Source organism: Pseudorca crassidens, chromosome 16, assembly GCF_039906515.1.
Source record: "Pseudorca crassidens isolate mPseCra1 chromosome 16, mPseCra1.hap1, whole genome shotgun sequence".
Taxonomy (NCBI): domain Eukaryota; kingdom Metazoa; phylum Chordata; class Mammalia; order Artiodactyla; family Delphinidae; genus Pseudorca; species Pseudorca crassidens.
In genome coordinates, this window is record NC_090311.1 from 33,703,020 (window position 1) to 33,724,374 (window position 21,355).

The window sequence follows — 21,355 nt, forward strand, 5'->3', positions numbered from 1 at the left end:
GGCGAGCCTGCCGGGACCAGGCCACTCAGAGCGCAGGAGGCGCAGGAACTGCGGCGCCGGCAGCGCGCAGTGTTCACCTGTTCTGTCCGGAAAGGGCCTGGGGCTTGGGGACCAAAACCGAGATTTACAACCTCGGACAAGGACTTCGCTCTAAAAGCAGACGGGCAGCGGAGGGCAGCAGTGACCACGCGCCCTTAGGGAACGTGCCTTCATCGAGACCCGCGCGCTCAGGACTTTTCCCGGAGTCCGACGGCTCCCGGGCCAAAACGCAACCCCCTTGCGCGGGCGCCGGCTGCCTGGGGACCGCTCGAACCTCCCATCTCCCACCTCCCCTGGTCAGCACTCCTTCGATAGAAGCAGCGAAGGAGGGCAAAGAAAGGAGCAACTCACCGGTGTTGCCAACCAGGGCTGCGCGCACCCGGACTGTAGACCCCCGCCCACCTCTCTCTTCTCCAGCCTTTTAACCCTTTTCGGCCCACCCAGGCCACATTTATATAGATATTGGCTCCCTCCCTACGGATTGATACCGATTCACATGACGTGACCCGCCTCTGCATATTTAAAGCGCTCCACGCAGAGTAATGATTGGAGGCGGTGGGCAGCGGCGCGTTCTCCGAGGGGTTGGAGTGGGGAGTGGCAGCCGCTGCGGCGCTACGGCTAAGCCGGGGGCCGTGCCCCGCGCAGATCCTCGGGCGGGGCCTGCAGTTTCGCGCCAAGAACCTCCCGGCTCCCAGCAGGAGCTCGGAGGGTGGACTGACCAAGCGCACGGAGCTAATGCGGGCTCTCTCTGGGATCCCCACCCTCGAACTTCCAGGTGCCCCGTCCCCTCCCGGCACTCCAAGCCTAAAGGGCTGGGGGTTCTCCCCTTTGCTCTGCTTCTGTTTCAGGGAAACTGCGGTCTTCGATGCCTACCTTGGCATCGCAAGCCCTGATGGCCGGGGTTGAGAATCTCGACATCCCCACCCCTCCGAGGTCTCTGATCTACCACTTCCAGAATCCTTCAAAAGATGATAGTGTCACTGCTTCTCAAAGCTTCACAGAGACTCCCTAATCCCACGAGGAGCAGATATCCCCCGGCGCCTTTCGGGACTCGAGGACCAAATTCACTGTCCCCTCCCGCTTCGTATCCTTCCCACCCCATCAGTCTACATGATTGCTTCTTGGGGCTTTTTGTGGGACCCGAAATGCCCCAGGACTCGGGCGTCCCAGTCCCTACAGCGCAACCCGAGGGGTGCGGGGTGTGTGTGTGTGCAGGGTGCTTGTTTTCCTGCGAACAGTAAAGCGAACTCCTCAAGACCATCACCGCTGAGGACCCACAGTGGTCTGCTCCAAGCTGTACAAAGGAGGCGTCTCTCCGAATCTGGGGACGCCTCATCCCAAGCCGGGAGACGTCCCTGGTGACCTGGAGAGCTGGGTAAGGCACTGGAGGGTCACTACATTCCAGTCCTCAAAGAGAACTAGCAGCTCACGGCTCCTCTGGTAACTTCCAGATAGTATTGTCCCTGGAATTACCATATTTTCCATGTAATATTTTTTAAAACGTTAAATACTTTAGGATAAGAGACGGTCAAGGGAATAAGTGCTTATTTTCTTTGTTTTGGTGACACTCCCATTCCAATAACTAGGGAATAATAGCCCTTCTGAAGAAAGCAGTTGTTTTAAGTCAGGAAGCTCTAAATAGATGCAGTATCATTGAATTTCCAACAACTTGCTCAACCTTTTTAATATTTAATCACAAAATCAAGAAATGTACATATAATTCTTTGCACTTATTTTACAGAGTCAAATAAAAGTTTCTTACAGGCATAAATCCTGAAAATGCAAAAGGATTATTCAGCATAAATACAATGAAGAGAAAGTAAGGATCAGATTGTTATTACCATCTGGACCACAGTACTTTACACAGTAAAATGTACATTCATTTTAGGTTTTCCAGAGTTCATTTGGTTTGGCTTGTTTCCACAGTGAGGACACGGTACTGAGGTCTGCTCTTTGAAGAAAGTAACCTGACCCCTGTGGTAACTTCTGTGTGTAGGAACACATCTCTCCTAGCACAAGCGGCACCTGAAGTGGTTAGCCCCACTTAGTTTCTGTCCTTCTAACTTGAACCAAACCAAACCAAACCAAACCAAATAAATGGGGCCAGCTACAAACACTATAGTTAGAAATATTAACCCTGCTGAACAGAAACACCTTGCATCTTTAGAAAATCAAATTCCTTTTCTTCATATTCAGATTAAATTAAACCACCCAAGTAGAACAAATAATTCAAATTCTTATTGGGTTAAATTAAGTTTGACTTCAGGGACCTTTAAAGATTTATAGTTCCTCCCTCGAAATCAGCAGAATTAGAAATTTTAGTCTATTTAAATAATATTGAGGTGAAAATTAAAGCTAAAAGTCAGAAAATGACAGTGAAAGATCAGACATAATTTCATTCCCAAACCAGATACTGGAAAACAAACAAACAAAAAACAAAACAGAAAAATCATTCAAGTCTAAGTAGAAAAAACACCAATACACAGAGGCATAAGTTCTTCTCATGTATTTACACAATCAGTTTCATAGACAATTTTTGACCTGATTTATATATTAGTTTTGCCTTTTTTCCCTAGAAGTGAAAAAAAATTAATGCCAGGTTTTCCATATATAAAATATTATTCAGCTATTTAAAAATCCATACAAATGATATTTATAATTCTTTCTTGTTTAAGCTCTCTCATCAGTGTCTTTTCTCTACTGTATTTTTGAATTCTGCAAACAACTTTCTGTATCATGACCAGTGCCTGTTAGAGATCAATGTTGAGACACCATGGATTTGGTGTCACTGAGTGCAAGCAATGTGAAGTTTATGTGTGCTGGGACATACCATTCACCAAATTTCTCAGCTGTTTCACAACTGTCTCTATCAACTTCTGTTTGTCTCGATCATTCTTCCTGAATTGAGCAAATATATTGTTCTTTTTGCTAGTATCCTTCATCCTAGGAATATACGTGAATGAAGAAGATTAGAAAAGGAAATTAAAAGCTATACTGTCACAAGTGAAGTATCTTGGCATGCTCTGGATTATCTCACACTAATCCTATGCTTGAAAAATATACTTCAAAGAAAATAGGTACTACTAATAGAATTACAGAGAAAGCAACCACACAAAATATTAGTATGTAAATCTAAAGCAAGTTTCCTTACGTGATACTATTTTCTAACATCATTCCATAAAGTATGCTAAAATACATACCCTCTATGGACTCTGCAAATCACACTCATAGCAAGACAAGGTGAAAGGAAAAATAATATTAGAAAATTTAAAGCAGTAATTTGTTTGCCTCAGTGGTGTTTCATGGCATTGTAAAACAAGCTTACATTTATTTAAAACAGTTCCTTATGTCCTCTCAAATCAAATACACCACAGATATTTTGAAATGTGGGGAAATAATATACACTTTTAATTCAAAAATTGAAAATTTTAATAGTGATGCTTAAAATGAAATATGGTAGAGTGAAAAGAAAACCTGCCACATAAAAGAAGGAAAAGTAACACCTACACTTGTTTTACTTTTAATTGGACGAGACGCACCAGTAAGTGTTCTGTTACTTCAGTTTTTAAAATATCATTTTTTTGAAATGCACACCTCTCTACCTGTAAAGAATCCAAGCCCATCATGGTAGGATCTAGACAGCACTGGTGGCAAACATTCCAATCCCTAACTACGTTTTACAAAATACTTTCTTTCCTGTGTTACAGTATTAAAAAAAAAAAAAAGTTCCAATTCTCACTTATCTGCAGTAAACATATTTCTAAAGCCAATTAGGTCAGATATTGAGGATACAATAGGAAAAACGTTTTGTCTGTATCAACATAAACAAATCTCATATAAAAGTACACAACACTGAAGGCGAGAAAGAAAGAGGCTTATGTTTTGATCATTAAAATGAACTGAACTTTTAAGTTCCATATAGACATTTCTCTTTTGATAAAAATTTCTAGTTCTTCAATTATCACTGAATCACAAAATGCTAAAATGGTATGCAAAAACATCTGCGGAATATACTCACTTCTCCAAAAGAGTAAGGGCTGTGTTTGGATTCACCCGAAGGTACTTAGAAGCTGGCTGACCGTAATCAGCTAGGTAAGTAGACCAATCCCAAACCATAAACAGGTCAAGGAGCTGAGGAAGATGGGGAGAAATGTTAAAGCAACTTTTGACTATTTATCCACAGCTAATACATAAAAGATATGCTACTCCTGATCCATTTTAATATGACCTGCTTCTCAGATGCAACAGAATAAGGAATCTCATTTTTAAAACTTCATTAACTATATTTTATAACCAACATAGTGTATAATATCTTTTCACTTTTCAAATTACTAAAATTGTCAGGCCTTGCCTTTCTAATAAAATACTTAATTGCATTTTCAAATAATTGTAAAATAATGAAAACAGTTATATAATTATATTAACACGTACTGAGGTATAGAGATTTAATCTTTACACATTATTCAGTTCATACTCAAATTTAGTTAATGAGGGTTGCTGTTACTAACTGAAGAATTTTAAAGAACTTAAATTGAACCTTTTTTTCTAAAAAGAGGTTAAGTATGTTTACCTTTCAAAGAAGTCGTTTGCACCTAGACTTTTCCCAAAGTAATTTAAACCGAAAAGCTCAGATAATCTCAATGAAGTGCATTAAACAACCTCTTCTGGATTCTCCCTGGTGATAGATCCTCAGTAGTGTTATGAAATGAGGCCTTCAGGACTCAGCCTGTTAACTCTAGGCAATCATTTTGTATAAACAAACAACAACAAAAAGGAAACCTTCTTGTTTTCCGTAGTGTTTTAAAATTGACTATTTGCTTTATAATCTCCAGTTAGAATTGTTGTCAAATATGGAAGTAATCTTTTAAAAGCAATGCAGTGCCTAAACCAAAGCACCAAACTCCTTATCCAACTTTAAAACCCTAATCCCCTTTAAGCCATTTAAAACCAACTTCCTATCCCCATTTGAATTGTTTCAGAAAGATAAATGTTTTACTTACTACCTTCCTTCGGTTTTTATGTTACTTTTTCTTTTTGTTTTAGCTCACTTTATAAGTAAGGGGTGTATTGGTTTTGCTTTCAAATGAAGCAAGTATTTGTATTTACTCATAGGATATGTGAGCCAACCCACTGGCTCTGAGAGGGGTAAAATTTCTGGGGTGGTTAAAACCTACAGAAAGTTAGAAGAAAGTTACAAGAAACTAGCTCTTCCTTAGGAAGATAATGGACTTGTTTGACTCTTCCCATCCAATATACAGCTACTAATAGAGACTTTCTTGTACAAAGCAGAAAATTCTATAATGAAAATATTTACTACTAATATTAAAAGCCACACTATTTTCTTTCGGGCAACATTCTAGGCCATACCAGCCATACCAAAAGTTAAAACACTGGTACAGAAACTACACTGAGACAATGTTAAAAAAACACAGTCTTAAAAAGAAAAGGGAACATATTTCAAGTTCTGTGTAATTTTTGACTCTTGCTTAGCAACAAGTACATTTTCCCCTTCTTTCACAAGGAGGAAAAGTTACTTTCTACACTCTGCAGTGAAAATGTAAATTAGTATAACTTCTCTGGAATGTGAATTTGCAGTATGTATTTAAGAACCTTATAAAAATGGCCATTCCCTTTGATTCAGTAATCCTACTTCTAGGAATCTAACTTCAGTAGACAATAATAAAGGTAGATAAAAACTTATGAACAAATATATTAATCTCAAAAATGTTACTTGTGTTATCAAAAATTGAAGGAAAAAAACCCACTGAAAACAGCTTAAATCTCAGTATTAAGACAATGGTTAAGTAGTGAGGTATATCTATCTATAAAGACAAGTATCATGTGGTTATTCAAATTGATGCTTACATAGAATTTTAAATAGCTTGGGAAGTTTATGATAAATATTACTACTAAAATTACATAAAAACCGATCAAAAGAGAGTGGAAAAAAATTTGAGAAAATGTTAAGAAGAGTTGTAATTTGTGTGGTGGGATTATGGGTAACTGTTATTATCTTCTTTATTTTCATAATATTCTACAATGGGCATGTATTAACTTTAGAGTTAGAAATAAGGTTTACATACATACATATATTTTTTTTCCCAATAAATTTCAATAATGAATTCTCCTCATTCAAAATAAAAGCCTCAGTTTGAAGGAGTCCTCTTCCAGGTATACGTATGTCAGCTCAAGTGTGTGTGGGCATGCGCACAGTCAGCAACCACTTAATAATGTACTGGCTGCAAATTCCCTTTCTTTCCAAAGGCAACAGCAACATGACCTTTGGGACCTGGAAGAAGAAGCCTTAAAATAAGGGCTGATCTACCCCCAGGTGGGAAAGGAGGAGCCCATTTAATGAATTTAAAACCTACACCAACTCCAGCTGTGAGTATAGAAATGGTTCTTTTACAGCACAAAAACAGACTTTCCTAGATAAAGAAATATTGTGCTTACTTTTTTCATGTATGGTCAGACACTCATATGCAAATTTCTTACTGCTAGAAATTACAGGAACCACAAAATTTAACCTAACTGCCCATCTGTAGACAAGTCTAATCCACATGCTTTCAAATTTACACCAATACTTTACAGCAATACATACAGTGCATAGTTAACGTGTAGATATCAATGGAAATCTGCATAAATTTGCACACTAATGGTTACGGAATGCATTGCCAAGGTGGATAAAAGGGCTAAGGATCTAGATAACATTCACTTATTCATTCAACAAATATTGACTGCCCACCTACAACGTGAGAACTACTGTGCTAGGCACCAGAGATACAGTATTGAATGAGACAAAGTCCCTGTCCTCAAAGAGTTTACACTGTAAGCGGGGAAAGTGGGGAGGCAGAGTTCATAAGGAAACAAGTAATATTTTATATTAACATGAAGAATTTATAAAGAAAAAACTATTCACACACAATCTTAGTAACTTAAACTAGAGTAACATATGAGGAAGCTACTGTCAATTTAATATTGAGTAAGATAGAAACTGATTTACATAGCAGCTGACACTGCTTGCTCTGTATTCTCAGGCCATGAATCCAGTGGATATAGACTTGAGCACCATTTCAGTGTCTATGCCCCAAAGGATACATGGATGTGGGTGGAGAGGAATGATAAGGCCTAGCAAGCATGCTGATCTCATACTCTGATTTCTCATTTCCACGTGTGTGACAGGGCCCTGTGGGGCTCCCAGGCGCAAGAGTCTTTTTTTGTCCCCCAATTCTTGTAGGCAAGACTCCAGCCTCCAAGACCTTCTCTGAGTTCCAAAGGGCGGATGTGAACAGTTGCTAATCAAGGGAGGAGCAGCCAAGAAACCACCTGATTAAAGGGAGCAGAGACTCTCCTGAGATTAGGAGACCACCTGAGACCACCTGAGACAGAGGAAAGGAGGGCAGGCTCTGCACATACCTTAATCTTGTCAGAGACCCCACCCTTGAGCCACTGTTATAAAACCCCTCATCAAATTCTCTGGGGTTGGGACACATAGTTTTTTGAGGCAGGAGCCTGCTGTGTCCCCCTCTTTGCCTGGCAAAGCAATAAAGCTATCCTTTTCTACTTCACCCAAAACTCTGTCTCTGAGATTTGACACCACTGCAGAGAAGCGGAGCTTTCGGCATCATAAGGATTTTTCAAATGCATAATACCACATTTAATAAGTAAATAGAAACAAACTTCACGGAGCTGTGCAGGCAAACTCATAAAGTATGTCCAGCAGAGCGTAACCTCTCAGTAGATATTCAAGCAATATCGCTCTCTGACTGATGATGCCAGACCACTAATCCAAGTTACTTAGGAGCTTTTTTCTTAGGCTTCATGAGTACAAAATATAAGCACCCTACAGACAATTTCGGTTTATGAAGACAGCTCTAGAAAAAGGCCAAAGTTGGCCAGCAGGCAAACTAGGGCAAGTGAATGTAGTCAACTGACTTCCACCTTTCCCAGGCTTTCCCTGGGGCTTGATAAAGAGGATAGATACCCTTATGATAAGGCATTGGGTCTAATGTTAATTGAGGTAAATGATCTTCTTAGAGAAAGAAGCACTAATATTTCTGAATGGTCTACCAGTGTCCCTCCATCTATAACAATTATAAGATCCTTTAAAGTACAGTTATACTGACATGAAAGATGTAACACAAGACTAGGACATTATTCCTGGGTCCCACCTAACACTATGCCAGGCCAGATTTACGGACTGAGTCCATTTCTATAGGCTGCTACCTATGCCTATTTTGACCAAGAAGCATGATCCCAGGTCTCTGGGATTGTTTAAAAAGAACGAGACTGCTCTGGAGCCAGAGTGTGACGGGAAGGGATGCGGAAACTGGAGTGGCACCAGGTACAATCACTGACACTCCTCTTCACTCCACACAGTCATTGCCTTGGGGACTGCCTCTCACATTCGGTGAGGTTTCACAGGATGTACTATGTCCTTAATATTAAAATCTAAATTATGGAAAACCTTACTTCTCTATCTCAAGTTGTACTTTCTTCAGATGGCAGTAAACAAATAATACATTTGTTATTAATCATACAAAATCTCCCTCAGTCTTGGAAATAAACTGTAAGACATGGTCTCAACAGGTGAATTTATTAGTTAACACATATACCTGAAATCCAAAGATGTAGACCAAACATGAACAAAAATAAAATCCCCCCTAGATTATCCAAAAGCAATTTTACAATTACTTATTAAAGGATAAAGTCAGCCATATTAAAATGAAAATTGGTACTAAGTTCTAAAAATGCGTTTGTTCCAATAGTCAAGTAAAGTAATTCCACCTTAAATCCTTTAGGGAAGTAAGCAAAGTATGGAACATATAAAAATGAATAGCAAAATAATGTGCCTCAGTTCTATTTCATCATGACTTATAAGATTACCTAAAATTAGCAAACTAACTTTTTTTTGCACCAAGGATTCAAAAACACCCTTCATAACTAATCTGATAACATAAGGTGGGATTTATGCCAACTTTTTAAAGTGTGTTGTATGTTTCACTTCCTCAGCCACCCCTGTGTGTCCAGCAAACAAAAAGATTCAGCTTAAGGAAAGAAATGGTTGCATGGGTGGTCCATTTATATCCTCAAAATAGTTGAATCACGGAAGAATCACTGAATTAGTCTGTGTCAAGGCATTTAGCTTGCCGACAGCTTCTCATCCTAAGTCGCACTCCAAATCTACACCCAAGAAACTTGGGGTCTCAGACCTGTTGAGATCACTCTGCACAAATGACACAATGAATCTAGGCCAACTTTAAACCATTCTATGAAACTCTTGAAGTGACTTTCTGCTTTTGTAAAAGTGAACCCAGAGTGCCAGGTCATTTTTTCCTTGAATCTGGTTTAGCTTTCTTTGTTTTGGGTCTTTTGGGTTTTGCTTTTGAAGCACCTCAGGGGCAGTGACCCAAGGCAGAAGATAAATAAAGTTAAGCCAACCTCAAGAGAAAAGCAATTGGGGATACCAGGTTTGCTTTTGTAAATGTGAACAGTGACCTGGGGGCTCAGGGTCAAACTTAGTCCCCCAAATTCCCCTTTCCAAACACTAAATCCACCTGGGGGACCTCAAAGTTGCTTTGCAGATTCCAAAAGTAAACCAGGAGATCATTTTTCCTTTGCTTCCAAAAAACAAAGCCAAAGCAAGGGTTCCTAAAGTGCTTCATAGATTTAAACAACAAAAATCCTAAACCGGAATGTAGCTTTAAGGAAGAAATATGAGTAATTAGGCACTGGGGATTCAAGAAAAATGGGTCTTATTAAATTGGCCACAATGGGGGGAAATACAAGTCTTTTTTCTAAATAGATGTTGAAATCAAATGACGAGCTCTATATGCTTTTTTTTAAAAATAAATGTATTTATTTATTTTTAGCTGCGTTGGGTCTTTGTTGCTGTGCGTGGGCTTTCTCTAGTTGCAGTGAGCGGGGGTCTTCGTTGCAGTGCACGGGCTTCTCACTGCGGTGGCTTCTCTCGTTGTGGAGCATGGGCTCTAGGCGTGCGGGCTTCAGTAGTTGTGGCTCATGTTCTCTAGAGCACAGGCTCAGCAGTTGTGGCACACAGGCTTAGTTGCTCCGCGGCATATGGGATCTTCCCGGACCAGGGCTTGACCCTGTGTCCCCTGCATTGGCAGGCGGATTCTTAACCATTGCGCCACCAGGGAAGTCCCTCCATCTACTCTTTTTTTTTTTTAATTTATTTTTTTTTAATTTTATTTATTTTTGGTTGCATTGGGTCTTTGTTGCTCTGCCTGGGCTTTCTCTAGTTGCGGCGAGCAGGGGCTGCTCTTCGTTGCGGTGCGTGGGCTTCTCCTTTCAGTGGCTTCTCTTGTTGCAGGCCACAGGCTCTAGGCGCGGGGGCTTCAGCAGATGTGGCACGTGGGCTCAGTAGTTGTGGCTCGCGGGCTCTAGAGTGCAGGTTCAGTAGTTGTGGCGCACGGGCTTAGATGCCCCGTGGCATGTGGGATCTTCTCGAACCAGGGCTCGAACCCGTGTCCCCTGCATTGGCATGCGGATTCTCAACCACTGCGCCACCAGGGAAGCCCCCCTCCATCTACTTTTTAAAGCACTTGGCTTTACCCTTCTCCAGCTATTTGAAAACATATATGGAAAATTCCACATGCAGCATGGAAGAGAATTTTCAGCAGCAGTTAGAAAAACTTTTGTTTTTTGGGCAAAAACTTTTGTTTTTTGGGCAAAAACTTTTGTAAAGAAGCAGTATTGTGCTTCCACCCACCTCACTTTTTGCCCTCAGGTGTTAATTGCCCTCATGCTGACTTTTGGCTCTCTGGTACACCTGACCCCTAACCGGTGCCTGCCCTCTTTAAACGTCCCATCTGCCTAACCCGCTCTCAGCCAGCCTTTCCACTCCTACCTATGTGAGGATCAGAAGCAAGCTCTGAGCACATTGTGGCTTAAAGGCATTCATCTCTTCAAGTCACTTAATTCAAGTGAACTGCACACAGCAGAAGTAGAATGTTCTTAAAGTATTTTTGATGGTAAGCCATGTAATAGTCCTAAATAACTACTAGGTAGGTTTGGAATTTTGGGGGAAAAAAAGAGGCAAAAAGAATTTATATCATCAGATTTATACACATCTATATTTGCTTTACCTTGAATTTCTTGGTCACTACCATGGCTAAAAGACCATGCAGATACATATACGTGTACAATTTTATGTGGAAATTTATTCTTTATTAAAAAAAATTTTTTTAAGGAAAGAGGTATTTATTTATTTACTTTTGGCTGCGTTGGGTCTTCGTTACTGCGTGCAGGCTTTTTCTAGTTGCAGCGAGTGGGGACTACTCTTCGTTGTGGTGCGTGAGCTTCTCATTGCAGTAGCTTCTCTTGTTGTGACGCACAGGCTATAGGCACGCTGGCTTCAGTAGTTGTGGCTTGTGGGCTCTAGAGCGCAGCCTCAGTAGTTGTGGCGCACAGGCTTAGTTGCTCCGCAGCACGTGGGATCTTCCCAGACCAGGGCTCGAACCCGTGTCCCCTGCGTTGGCAGGCGGATTCTTAACCACTAAGCCACTAGGGACGTTCCTCTTTATTAAAATTAATTTTATCAAGTAATACATGGTTAATAATCAAATGGGGCATGTCATGAAAACCAACAGTCCATTAGCCTACCCTTTCCATTCTCAGAAGCAATCATGTTAACTCTTTCTGTTTTAATACTGGTGATTACCTCGATATCTCTAAATATACTTATTTTTCTAGTTTTTATTTATCATCTTGTAGTTATCATATATGAGAATTTACCTTACTTATACTACCTTCCTGTTTTTGGTAGTTATAACAATTTTTCTCTATTTTTGCTTTTATAATTTAATATAATTAAACTCCTATTTTTTGTTATATCACCTTAAAAAAATTTTTTAAGTTTTGAGATCTATTTCACATACCATTCAATTTATCCATTTAAAGTATACAAATCAATGGTCTTGAGTACATTCACAGAATTCTGCAACTATCTCAATCAATTTGAGAACATTTTTATCCCCCAGAAGAATACCCATACCCATTAGCAGTCACTTTCCAAACTGGAGTCATATAACATGTGGTTTTTTGTGTCTGGCTTCTTTCATTTAACATAACGTTTTCAGGGTTCATCCATGTTGTAGCAGGCATCAGGACTTCGTTCCTCTTTACTGCCGAAGAACATTCCATTACGTGGATACACCATTCCATTACGTGGATACACCATTCCATTACATGGATACACCATTCCATTACGTGGATACACCATTCCATTACATGGATACACCACATCTGTTTATCCATTGATCAGTTAGTGGACATTCGGGTTATTCCCATTTGGCGGCTATTATGAGTCACAACTGCTGTGAACAAGTTTTGTGTGGACACGTGTTTTTATTTCTCTCGGGTATATATCTAGGAGTAGAATTTGTTACAGAAACTTTTAAGAGGATCTTTTGACTCTCCATTTAGTAATGTAAGAATATTAGCACCTTATATAGTTGAATTTTAAATAATTCTTCTGGCAATTGGGGTTTAAAATATTTATATTATGTATTTAAACCCAAATAACAAAAGATGTGTAACTAAAGTTTTCTAAAAGTTATTTATGAATGCAGAATATATTAATAAATTATTATCAATAATTTGGGGGGAGTGCCCTGGCGGTCCAGTGGTTAAGACTCCACGCTCCCACTGCAGGGGGTGCGGGTTCTCTATCGCTGATTGGGGAACTAAGATCCCGCGTGCCATGCGGCTCAGCGCCCCCTGACCCCAACCAGAGCCACCAAAGAAAGAATTTTTTCATCTTCTATTTCTAAAACATGAAAAACCTTGTAACTATCCAAACAGAAGAGAACACTTCAGGTATTTTGCTCAAGTAGATTTACCTCAAATAGCTGAGTGTGATTTTGGTTTTTATGATACCTTTACATGTATATGTGGCTTGCTTTTCTTCAGTCATGAGTAACTAATTCAGCTGCCTCATACTCTAAGGCGAGTCACACACTGAGTGCTAGCACTTACCTAATTACCAAAACTAGAAACCTGGATTCAGGTTGCTTTGACTCTTCTCTCTCACAACTCCTGCATCTTACTTATTGCCAAATTGTGTCAATTTAACTTCCTAAATATTTTTTTCCTAAATATTTCTTGAATTCACTTGCTACCTACCTTCCACCACCACTACTACTACTACTGTCCTAGATTAGATATCATACTCTCTCCCATGGGGCCTTTGGTCTTGCCTATCCCCTCTGCTTCTCCTTCTAATACGCCAGGATCCATCAACCTCCACACTGCTGCCAGAGAGATGCAGCTCAAATACAAATCTTATCATACCATTCACTTGCTTAAAAGTTTCAGTGGCTTCCCAGCTCCTACAAGATAAAGTTCAAGCTCCTTAACATGACATGCAAAGTGACTTTTTGGCTTCCTCTCCTGCCTTGGAATTTAAGCTCCTAAACTAGGAACTACTCATAGTTCTCTTACAGACCGTGATGATGCCCCAGGACATTGTCATTTTCTTCTCTGAGTCTCCTTCCCCTCCCTTCTTCACTCAGGTAACTCTTTACTTATTCCATAAAATTTAAATCTGGATTCACCTCTCTCAGGAAGTCTCCCCAGACCACTATGTGTTAGCTGTTCCTCTTTCGTGTGTCCTCAGAGCTCCCTCCATAAATCTCTATCATAGTATTTTTCACAGTATGCTGATATCACAGTTATTCTGTCTACCCACTAAAGAATCAAATATCAATAATTCCTTTTGTAGTCTGGACAGTTCATGGCTGTCTCAGCGCTGTCTCTTTCTAATACGCCAATAGTTGAAGTGCCTTTTCTTCTTCCTAATAATGTACTTTGTAAGTGCCTCAAAGCTGGTGACTTGTTTTGCTTACTCTCTGTATCTTCACATTTGGCCCAGTACCTGGTATATAGTAGGAACCAAGTAAATGTATGTTGAGATGAACTGCAAACGTTACCTTTTGACACAAAGGTATGTATGTTGAGATGAACTGCAAATGTTACCTTTTATGTCTACACAGAGCCCACATCATATATATTAATAAGATGGCTATGTTATCATTTACTTTACATGTCAACTATTTACAATCAAGACAACTCTGAATTTTTAGTAATGTCTTATAATTATTCTGAAGGCCAGACTAGTCTCTTCGACTGATTTAATTTATGTTATAGAATGTACTAAAATATTTCATAACCAAAGCTCTGCTCCTGAGATTACCTTTTGCAAACCAGTGATGCCACCGTCAAGCATGTTAAATAAACATTCCCAGGTCATACATTTAATTTTCTGTCCAATTCATTATATCATCTGCCACACTTATATAACAGGTAGTTATATAATGACTTCACCAATGAAGCTCAGACTTCTAATACTAAAGAAATCAAACCTTGAAATTCATGATGTGAGGTGTTCACTAGACTTTCAGTTCTCTCTGATGAGTCACTTTGCTTCACTGAAGCTCTGAAGAAATAAGGTCTGCTTATATGAATTGACTTTGGAAGAAATCAAACAACAAAGAAAACAATATGGATTAGCCAATGAAGAAAAATTGTATGCCAATGAGTCTTTACTCCAGGATACAGTAGTTGTTCAAATGAGGGAAGCTAGACTGGGCTGGGGTTTCTTCAAGTTCTCCTTTAGACTGCAGTTGCTAAGAAAAAGAGGGAGGGACTAACCATTTTTTAAAATGTGTAAGAGTCTAAGTGGATATTCTTCCCCCCTCCTCCCCATGGTTGTGTTTTAAAATAATGCAAATGACAACCTGGAGACGCTAATAGCTGGATTAATTTAGTCTTCAAAAAATAAGTCACATATGTTTTACTCTAAAATTTTAGCAAGTAATATATATTATTTATAATTTGTCATTAGTTATAAACACTGACTTTTGGCTTTTGGAAAAAAAAAGCTAAACTAAAACTAAATACTTCAGACCCCAAGACATATTATCATTCTATTCTTTAGCATGGAACTCAGACCATTTGAGACAAATGAAACATACCATGACCATTAAATCCCAACTGCCTCAGAAGGAAAAGGGAGATTGTCACTGTCTGCTAAGGTATTACCATAGAAACTAAGACAGACACCCCAGTTCTAGGCCTTGCAAGAAATTTTTAGTGAAGTGGGGAACTGAATTTCAGATACATATGTCATTTGTTCAGCTTTCTAGAGATAAGGTCTCAGTTTTATGTCCTAGAATATAAATACAGACTCTTTACTATTTTGCCTTAGATTCCCAAAGAATGCAGAGTTAGCTAGTCTACCATACTTAGCATGATGGACATAAAGAAAATAAGGATCTTTATGGTCTATATTAAAGACAAAGAATACTACAATATCTTGGTGAGTATTTGTATTTAACGGGGCTTGCATCCTCACTCATTTTTTTCTTTCAAATCTTATAATAGATTTTATAATTTTTACTCAAATAACTTAAAAAGATATGTCTTTTTTGCTTTTCTAAATCTAAAAGGCACTTCTCTTATGTTAATTTATTAACCCCTAATTATCCAGACCTGATTGTATGTAATTACCTTTTGTCAGGTATAATAATTTGCTCAATAAACATGTCAGAACACTTGCTGCTTTGTCTGTTTTAACAGATAAATTTGGTTTTTCCATAGCCCCGAGGCATAATTAAATATGAAAAAAGGGGGCAGTTATCAAACTACACAAAAGCTGATTCATGAAGGAAGTGCATATTGGGTTGGCCAAAAAGTTCGTTACGGAAAACCCGAACGAACTTTTTGGCCAGCCCAATACGTAGGAGAAGCCATGGCTTACTTTGGGACCTGATGCTTGCCTGAGTGCTTAGTTAGTTACAGGTAATTTCTGGGACAGGGTAACAGTAACAACACTCTGATGTGAACTTCAAAAGGGCAACAGGCAAACTTTAAGATGCACCTTAGTTAAGAAGCAGCTGTTGGTAAATAGCTATTGGCCTCCATCCCTCTTTCACTACAGGTTATAGCAGTAAAATACAAAAAGAGAAACTAAATAAAAACAACAGGAGAAGGACTTATTTTCTTGGGAAGATAAATGCAGCCATGGAATTAAATGGCTTGTGATCTAAGTCCTACAATGCTTGCAATGATGTGAATCTACACTATGGGAGTGCAAAATGAAATCCCTACCTGACCTCTGGATAGCCTAAACAGGAAATTAGGACATTTCTAAGCAAAATAGGCTGTGTCATCCTGTTAAAATAATTGTTTCCTTTGACACTCTGTCAGAAAAAATTCAAGACATAGAGTCTCTTCATTGTAATACATAAAACGGGTGCCTGGTCCACTGCCCTCAACATAGCTGAGGAGGTAAAGTCTGTTGATAATTAGGAAGACAAAGAAGGGGAAAGAGGGATAACAAACAGGTAAGAAAGTTGGAAGCAGTCTTTAAGTATTTACAAAGAAGTTGAAAATAAATCAATATTTTTTAAAAGGAATTTAATTCTTAAGAAGAATCTGGGTTAATTAAGAGATATTCAATGATTGGTGTTTCAGGATGTTAGAAATAGGTACCATTTGGTTGGGAAAAATCAAGTTCCTCCAATGTCTCACATGATCAATACTCTACAGATATGACTTGTTTATCTGATTATATTTCACTTGGATAAGAAGTGCTGTTTCAGGACTTCCCTGGCAGTCCAGTGGTTAAGGACTGGAATACACCAGAACAGATAAGTAAGTAGCTGGGTTTAAGAAATATTGAGGAGGGGGCTTCCCTGGGGGCGCAGTGGTTGAGAATCTGCCTGCTAATGCAGGGGACACGGGTTCGAGCCCGTGTCTGGGAAGGTCTGGGAAGATCCCACATGCCGCGGAGCAACTGGGCCCGTGAGCCACAACTACGGAGCCTGTGCATCTGGAGCCCGTGCTCCACAAGAGAGGCTGCGATAGTGAGAGGCCCGCGCACCGCGATGAAGAGTGGCCCCCGCTTGCCACAACTAGAGAAAGCCCTCGCACAGAAACGAAGACCCAACACAGCAAAAATAAATAAATTAATAAACTCCTACCCACAACAACAACAAAAAATAGAAATATTTAGGAAAAATTCCTAGGACATGATGAATGACTAGGTGTGGGACACAGCAGAGTGGTGCCATCAACCAGAACAGAGAACATGGAAAGAAGACCTGATTCGAGATTGAGGGAAGATGATGAGTTGACAGCTTTGGCCACACAGGATACAAGACACACATCCCATTGGAAATGTCTACCAAACAACTAGATATGTATCTAAGGCATACAGTATTTGTGCCAGAGATCCGATGAGAACGGATGAGTTCACCCCGGTAAAGTGGATAGAGAACAGTGTCCTAAGAACAGAAACCTCAGGGACACCAACATTTAGGCAGCAGGAAAAGAAAGCCACAAAAGAGACAGACAAAGAACATTAAGAGAGGACAGCCTTTGAAGAAGAGAGAATTTGAGAGAGGATGTGATCAACATTATCAAACGCAGTAGGAAGAACCAGTAAGATAAGGGCTGAAAACGTCTACTGGCCTTCCCTAGTGACTTAAGTGAATACTATTTTAGTTAGCAGCGCAGCAAAGCAGGTTGGGTTGAGGAATGAACTGAGAAATGAGGAAGTACGGACATAATCCCTTCTAAATCATTCTCTTAAGGAAACTGGGTGCAAAGGAGAGAAAAAAGAGATTGGAAATAGCTAGAATGAGACTAGAGAAGATACTCTCGAACTTCCCTGGCAGTCCAGTGGTTAAGACTCCACGCTCTCAATGCAGGGGGCACAGGTTCGATCGCTGGTCACGGATCTGGGGAACTAAGATCCTGACTGCAGCACAGTGCGGCCAAAAAAAAAAAAAAAAGAAGAAGAAAATACTCTATTCTCTCTTTCCTTCTCTCAGATAGGAAAGATCTGAACATGTTTTTAGGCTAAGGTAGTTAGGAAAAGGATAAAGCAGAGGAAAGGTAGAGGAGTAATGAAACAAAGTCCCATAAAAAAAAGATGGCATTAAGGGCATAGGAAGATGAGAGAGCCTTGAATAAAATGGCTACCTATCATCTGAGTCTGAAGGAGGGAAAGTGAGGATGAGCGTGAATACAGATAAACTGATTGTAAAAGCAACAGCGAGAGATTGACGGTGATAGAGAGGCATGAAGGAGGCTGAAAGGGGCTGGAGCTTTCACTCAAGAGTGGAAAAACATGGCTCTATAAATTGAAATGGGGAACGAGGAGAACAACAATCTCTCATTCACACAGTGCAGCCCGTGGAAGAATGCATGGCTACCACTAGAGAGGGCTATGGGCTTAGCAGTACTCTCAGAATTCTACAACAAGGAGGCAGAGAAAACATTCTGCCCCACAGTAAAAGCTGTAGGGCCATTTACATTGGAATGAAGGTGTAAGAGGGCGAGAAGTGAGCAGGTACAGAGTAAACAGAACAATGAGGGAATGAGACAGGAAAAAGGTTGGGAGGTGGGAAGGAATGGAGAAAGTAAGTGGAAAGAGAGGGAGAAAGTGCTTAACTTTATTGAGCAATCAAATATTTAATCATCTAGAAGGAGGGATGCATGGTTGGGAAGTGTCAGAAATGACAATGTCTGACCAAGACTCAGGAAGAAATGGTGAAAGCTGCCATGAAGTTTTCAAAAGAGCAGAGAGGCCTCTGTTTGAACGTGGGCTATCTCAAGACATCTGGAGCAGCAGCAAGGGTCCTGGTTAAGGGGAGAGCTTCTAGGAGCTCTGGTTAGATTTTCTGAAATCCCTTCTAATTCTCAAGTATTAGGATTTCATGACCATGAAAACCATTGAGTCACAGACCGAAGGTAATTGGAAGATGATCTGACATTTAAGAAAACACAAGAGTCAAAGATAAAGAACTATAAATTGTAACACACTTTAGGGACTAAACTGTCACTTAACATTAAGTACTAAGCACTGTAATGTATACCTAAGAAGGAAGTTCAGGCATAAATACTATAATGATTAATTCTCAAGCCAAATAATCCCTTCAGCAATCTCAGCCTTTCAATATATATTAGCAAAAATTTTCATCATGACTATATTATCCACTTGGCTCTTAAGAAGTCACTACTGACCTAAAGTACACTAATCTAAATTTATTTTAATACATGGTTTTATAAACATGTAAGAGCGGAATGCATCCCTTCCAAGTGCTAGCTGAATGTTGGCAGTGTTGAGTTCCCCGAGCCATCTAAATTTGAGGATGGGTGGCTCTATAGACAACTGAGAACTTCCTAAAGTTTGGAATATGTACATATACCTAATTTCGGGGTTATGTCTGTTCTCACTTTCCAACCAAATTATGAGTCCTTCAAGGGCATGGTAATCTGTCTTACCTCTCCTTTAGGATACTCAATAAAAGTTTGTTGAACTGAACTAAATTACATTTCATAGAACACTTTGAGATGCAAAAGTTTAAGGACTGTGTCTTTTCTGTGACAAAACACAGCCATAAAGGAAAAGCAGAGAAATTAACGCACATGTAAAAGCTTCTAATTTAAACTACTAGAAAAGCTTTGCACAAATATAGCCTGACTCTGGGACACTTTCACACATAGATTACCGAGTGGATCCTGATAGTCTTTACACAAAGTTCACAAATCACCTGTTAATTTTTCTTTATCTCTATTTCAGCCCATTAATCATATTTGTGTATAACTTTTCACTTGAACATCTCATTCCAGTGAAGTGGAGGCTTTTCTATACTTTATAAAAGGAGAAACCAAGTTTCAGAGAGATTGTCTTGTTCAAATTTATATGTGAAGTAGGATTAAAAACTAATTTCCTCAATTTATAAATTAAGTGCTTAAACAACTTATTTAGGATGGCTTAATTTACACAGGATTTCTTTTTATTTGTATGTATAACCCATCTGCTTTCAAAAAGAATGCTTGGTAAGGTGTTTTAGAACACTGCTGTAAGATTTCACATTAGATATACCAAATATAGTATGGGCAATCCAGGTGATTTTGTTATATGTAGCAAAAAAATCGTAACAGTGAATATGGTGCTTCTGGTTATAATATTCATTAGTATGTGAAACAAACTACACTATTGCTATCTTTCTGACAAAGCATTTAAATATTTAAACTTCTCATAAATTATCCTCACAACTCAAAGAAATCTATAATTAAAAAGAGAAACATTTCTGGCTTCCCTGGTGGCACGGTGATTCAGAACCCGCCTGCCAATGCAGGGGACACGCATTTGAGCCCTGGTCAGGAAAGATCCCACGTGCCGCAGAGCAACTAAGCCCATGCTCCACAACTACTGAGCCTGCACTCTAGAGCCCATGAGCCACAACTACTGAGTCTGCGAGCCACAACTACTGAAGCTTGCGTGCCTAGAGCCCGTGCTCCGCAACAAGAGAAGCCTGTGCACCGCAACGAAGGGTAGCCCCCGCTCGCCGCAATTAGAGAAAGCCCACACGCAGTAATGAAGACCCAACACAGCCAAAAATAAATAAATAAATAAAATAAATTTATATTAAAAAAAGAGAAACATTTCTATTTAATAAAAGAAAAAATATTAGAGAAAAATATTATTTCTTATAAATGAATAATTGGAATTTTGGCAAAAATGTGAATTAATTTTGAGAGGAAGGATAAAGTTCCCTTTTGGAAAGTGTCAAATACTGATTTTATATCTAATAATTAGTGGATGTATAATATTTATTAAAAGCCAGAATATTACTATTCTTTATTGCTGGCAGACTATTCTAAAAATTTTAACCTATCCCTATCAGTGAAAAAAATAGCAAGAATATCAATGATTAAAAACATTTAGATTTGGGACTACCTCTATGTACATTATGCACTGGCTTATAATTCCCAGTCTATGGAGACAAAGACTCACTCCTTTTGTAACACATTGAAAATTTACCTCAAAATTAATCATACTATAATACTTATAGATAGGGAATATTCCCTATTTGTCCAAATGCACAATTACACAAATAATTTTTCCCCATAAATCTGTTAATTTTGTTTATTGTCATATTTACTAACTTAAGCATTTCTCTTAAAATTAATTCTGATTGGGGCTTCCCTGGTGGCACAGTGGTTGAGAATCTGCCTGCCAATGCAGGGGACACGGGTTCGAGCCCTGGTCTGGGAAGATCCCACATGCCGCGGAGCAACTAGCCCCGTGAGCCACAATTACTGAGCCTGCGCGTCTGGAGCCCGTGCTCCGCAACAAGAGAGGCCGCGATAGCGAGAGGCCCACACACCGCGATGAGGAGTGGCCCCTACTTGCCGCAACTAGAGAAAGCCCTCGCACAGAAACGAAGAGCCAACACAACCATAAATATATAAATAAATAAATAAAATAAAATAAAAT

The 21,355-nt window shown here is 39.5% G+C and overlaps 1 protein-coding gene across 4 annotated transcripts in view; it reads right to left on the reverse strand.

Annotated features, from left to right (window-relative positions):
- Positions 1 to 1,712: 1,712 nt before the first annotated feature.
- Positions 1,713 to 21,355, reverse strand: part of EXOC6 (exocyst complex component 6) — a 205,854-nt gene continuing 186,211 nt past the window's right edge. For all 4 annotated transcript variants that reach the window (XM_067709983.1, XM_067709985.1, XM_067709986.1 and 1 more), the window contains 2 exons: positions 4,058 to 4,170; positions 1,713 to 2,982 (listed from right to left, as the gene is read on the reverse strand). In XM_067709983.1, the coding sequence (XP_067566084.1) occupies positions 2,850 to 2,982; positions 4,058 to 4,170 (246 nt within the window). In that variant the 3' untranslated portion in view covers positions 1,713 to 2,849. The remainder of the gene's footprint in view (positions 2,983 to 4,057; positions 4,171 to 21,355) is intronic.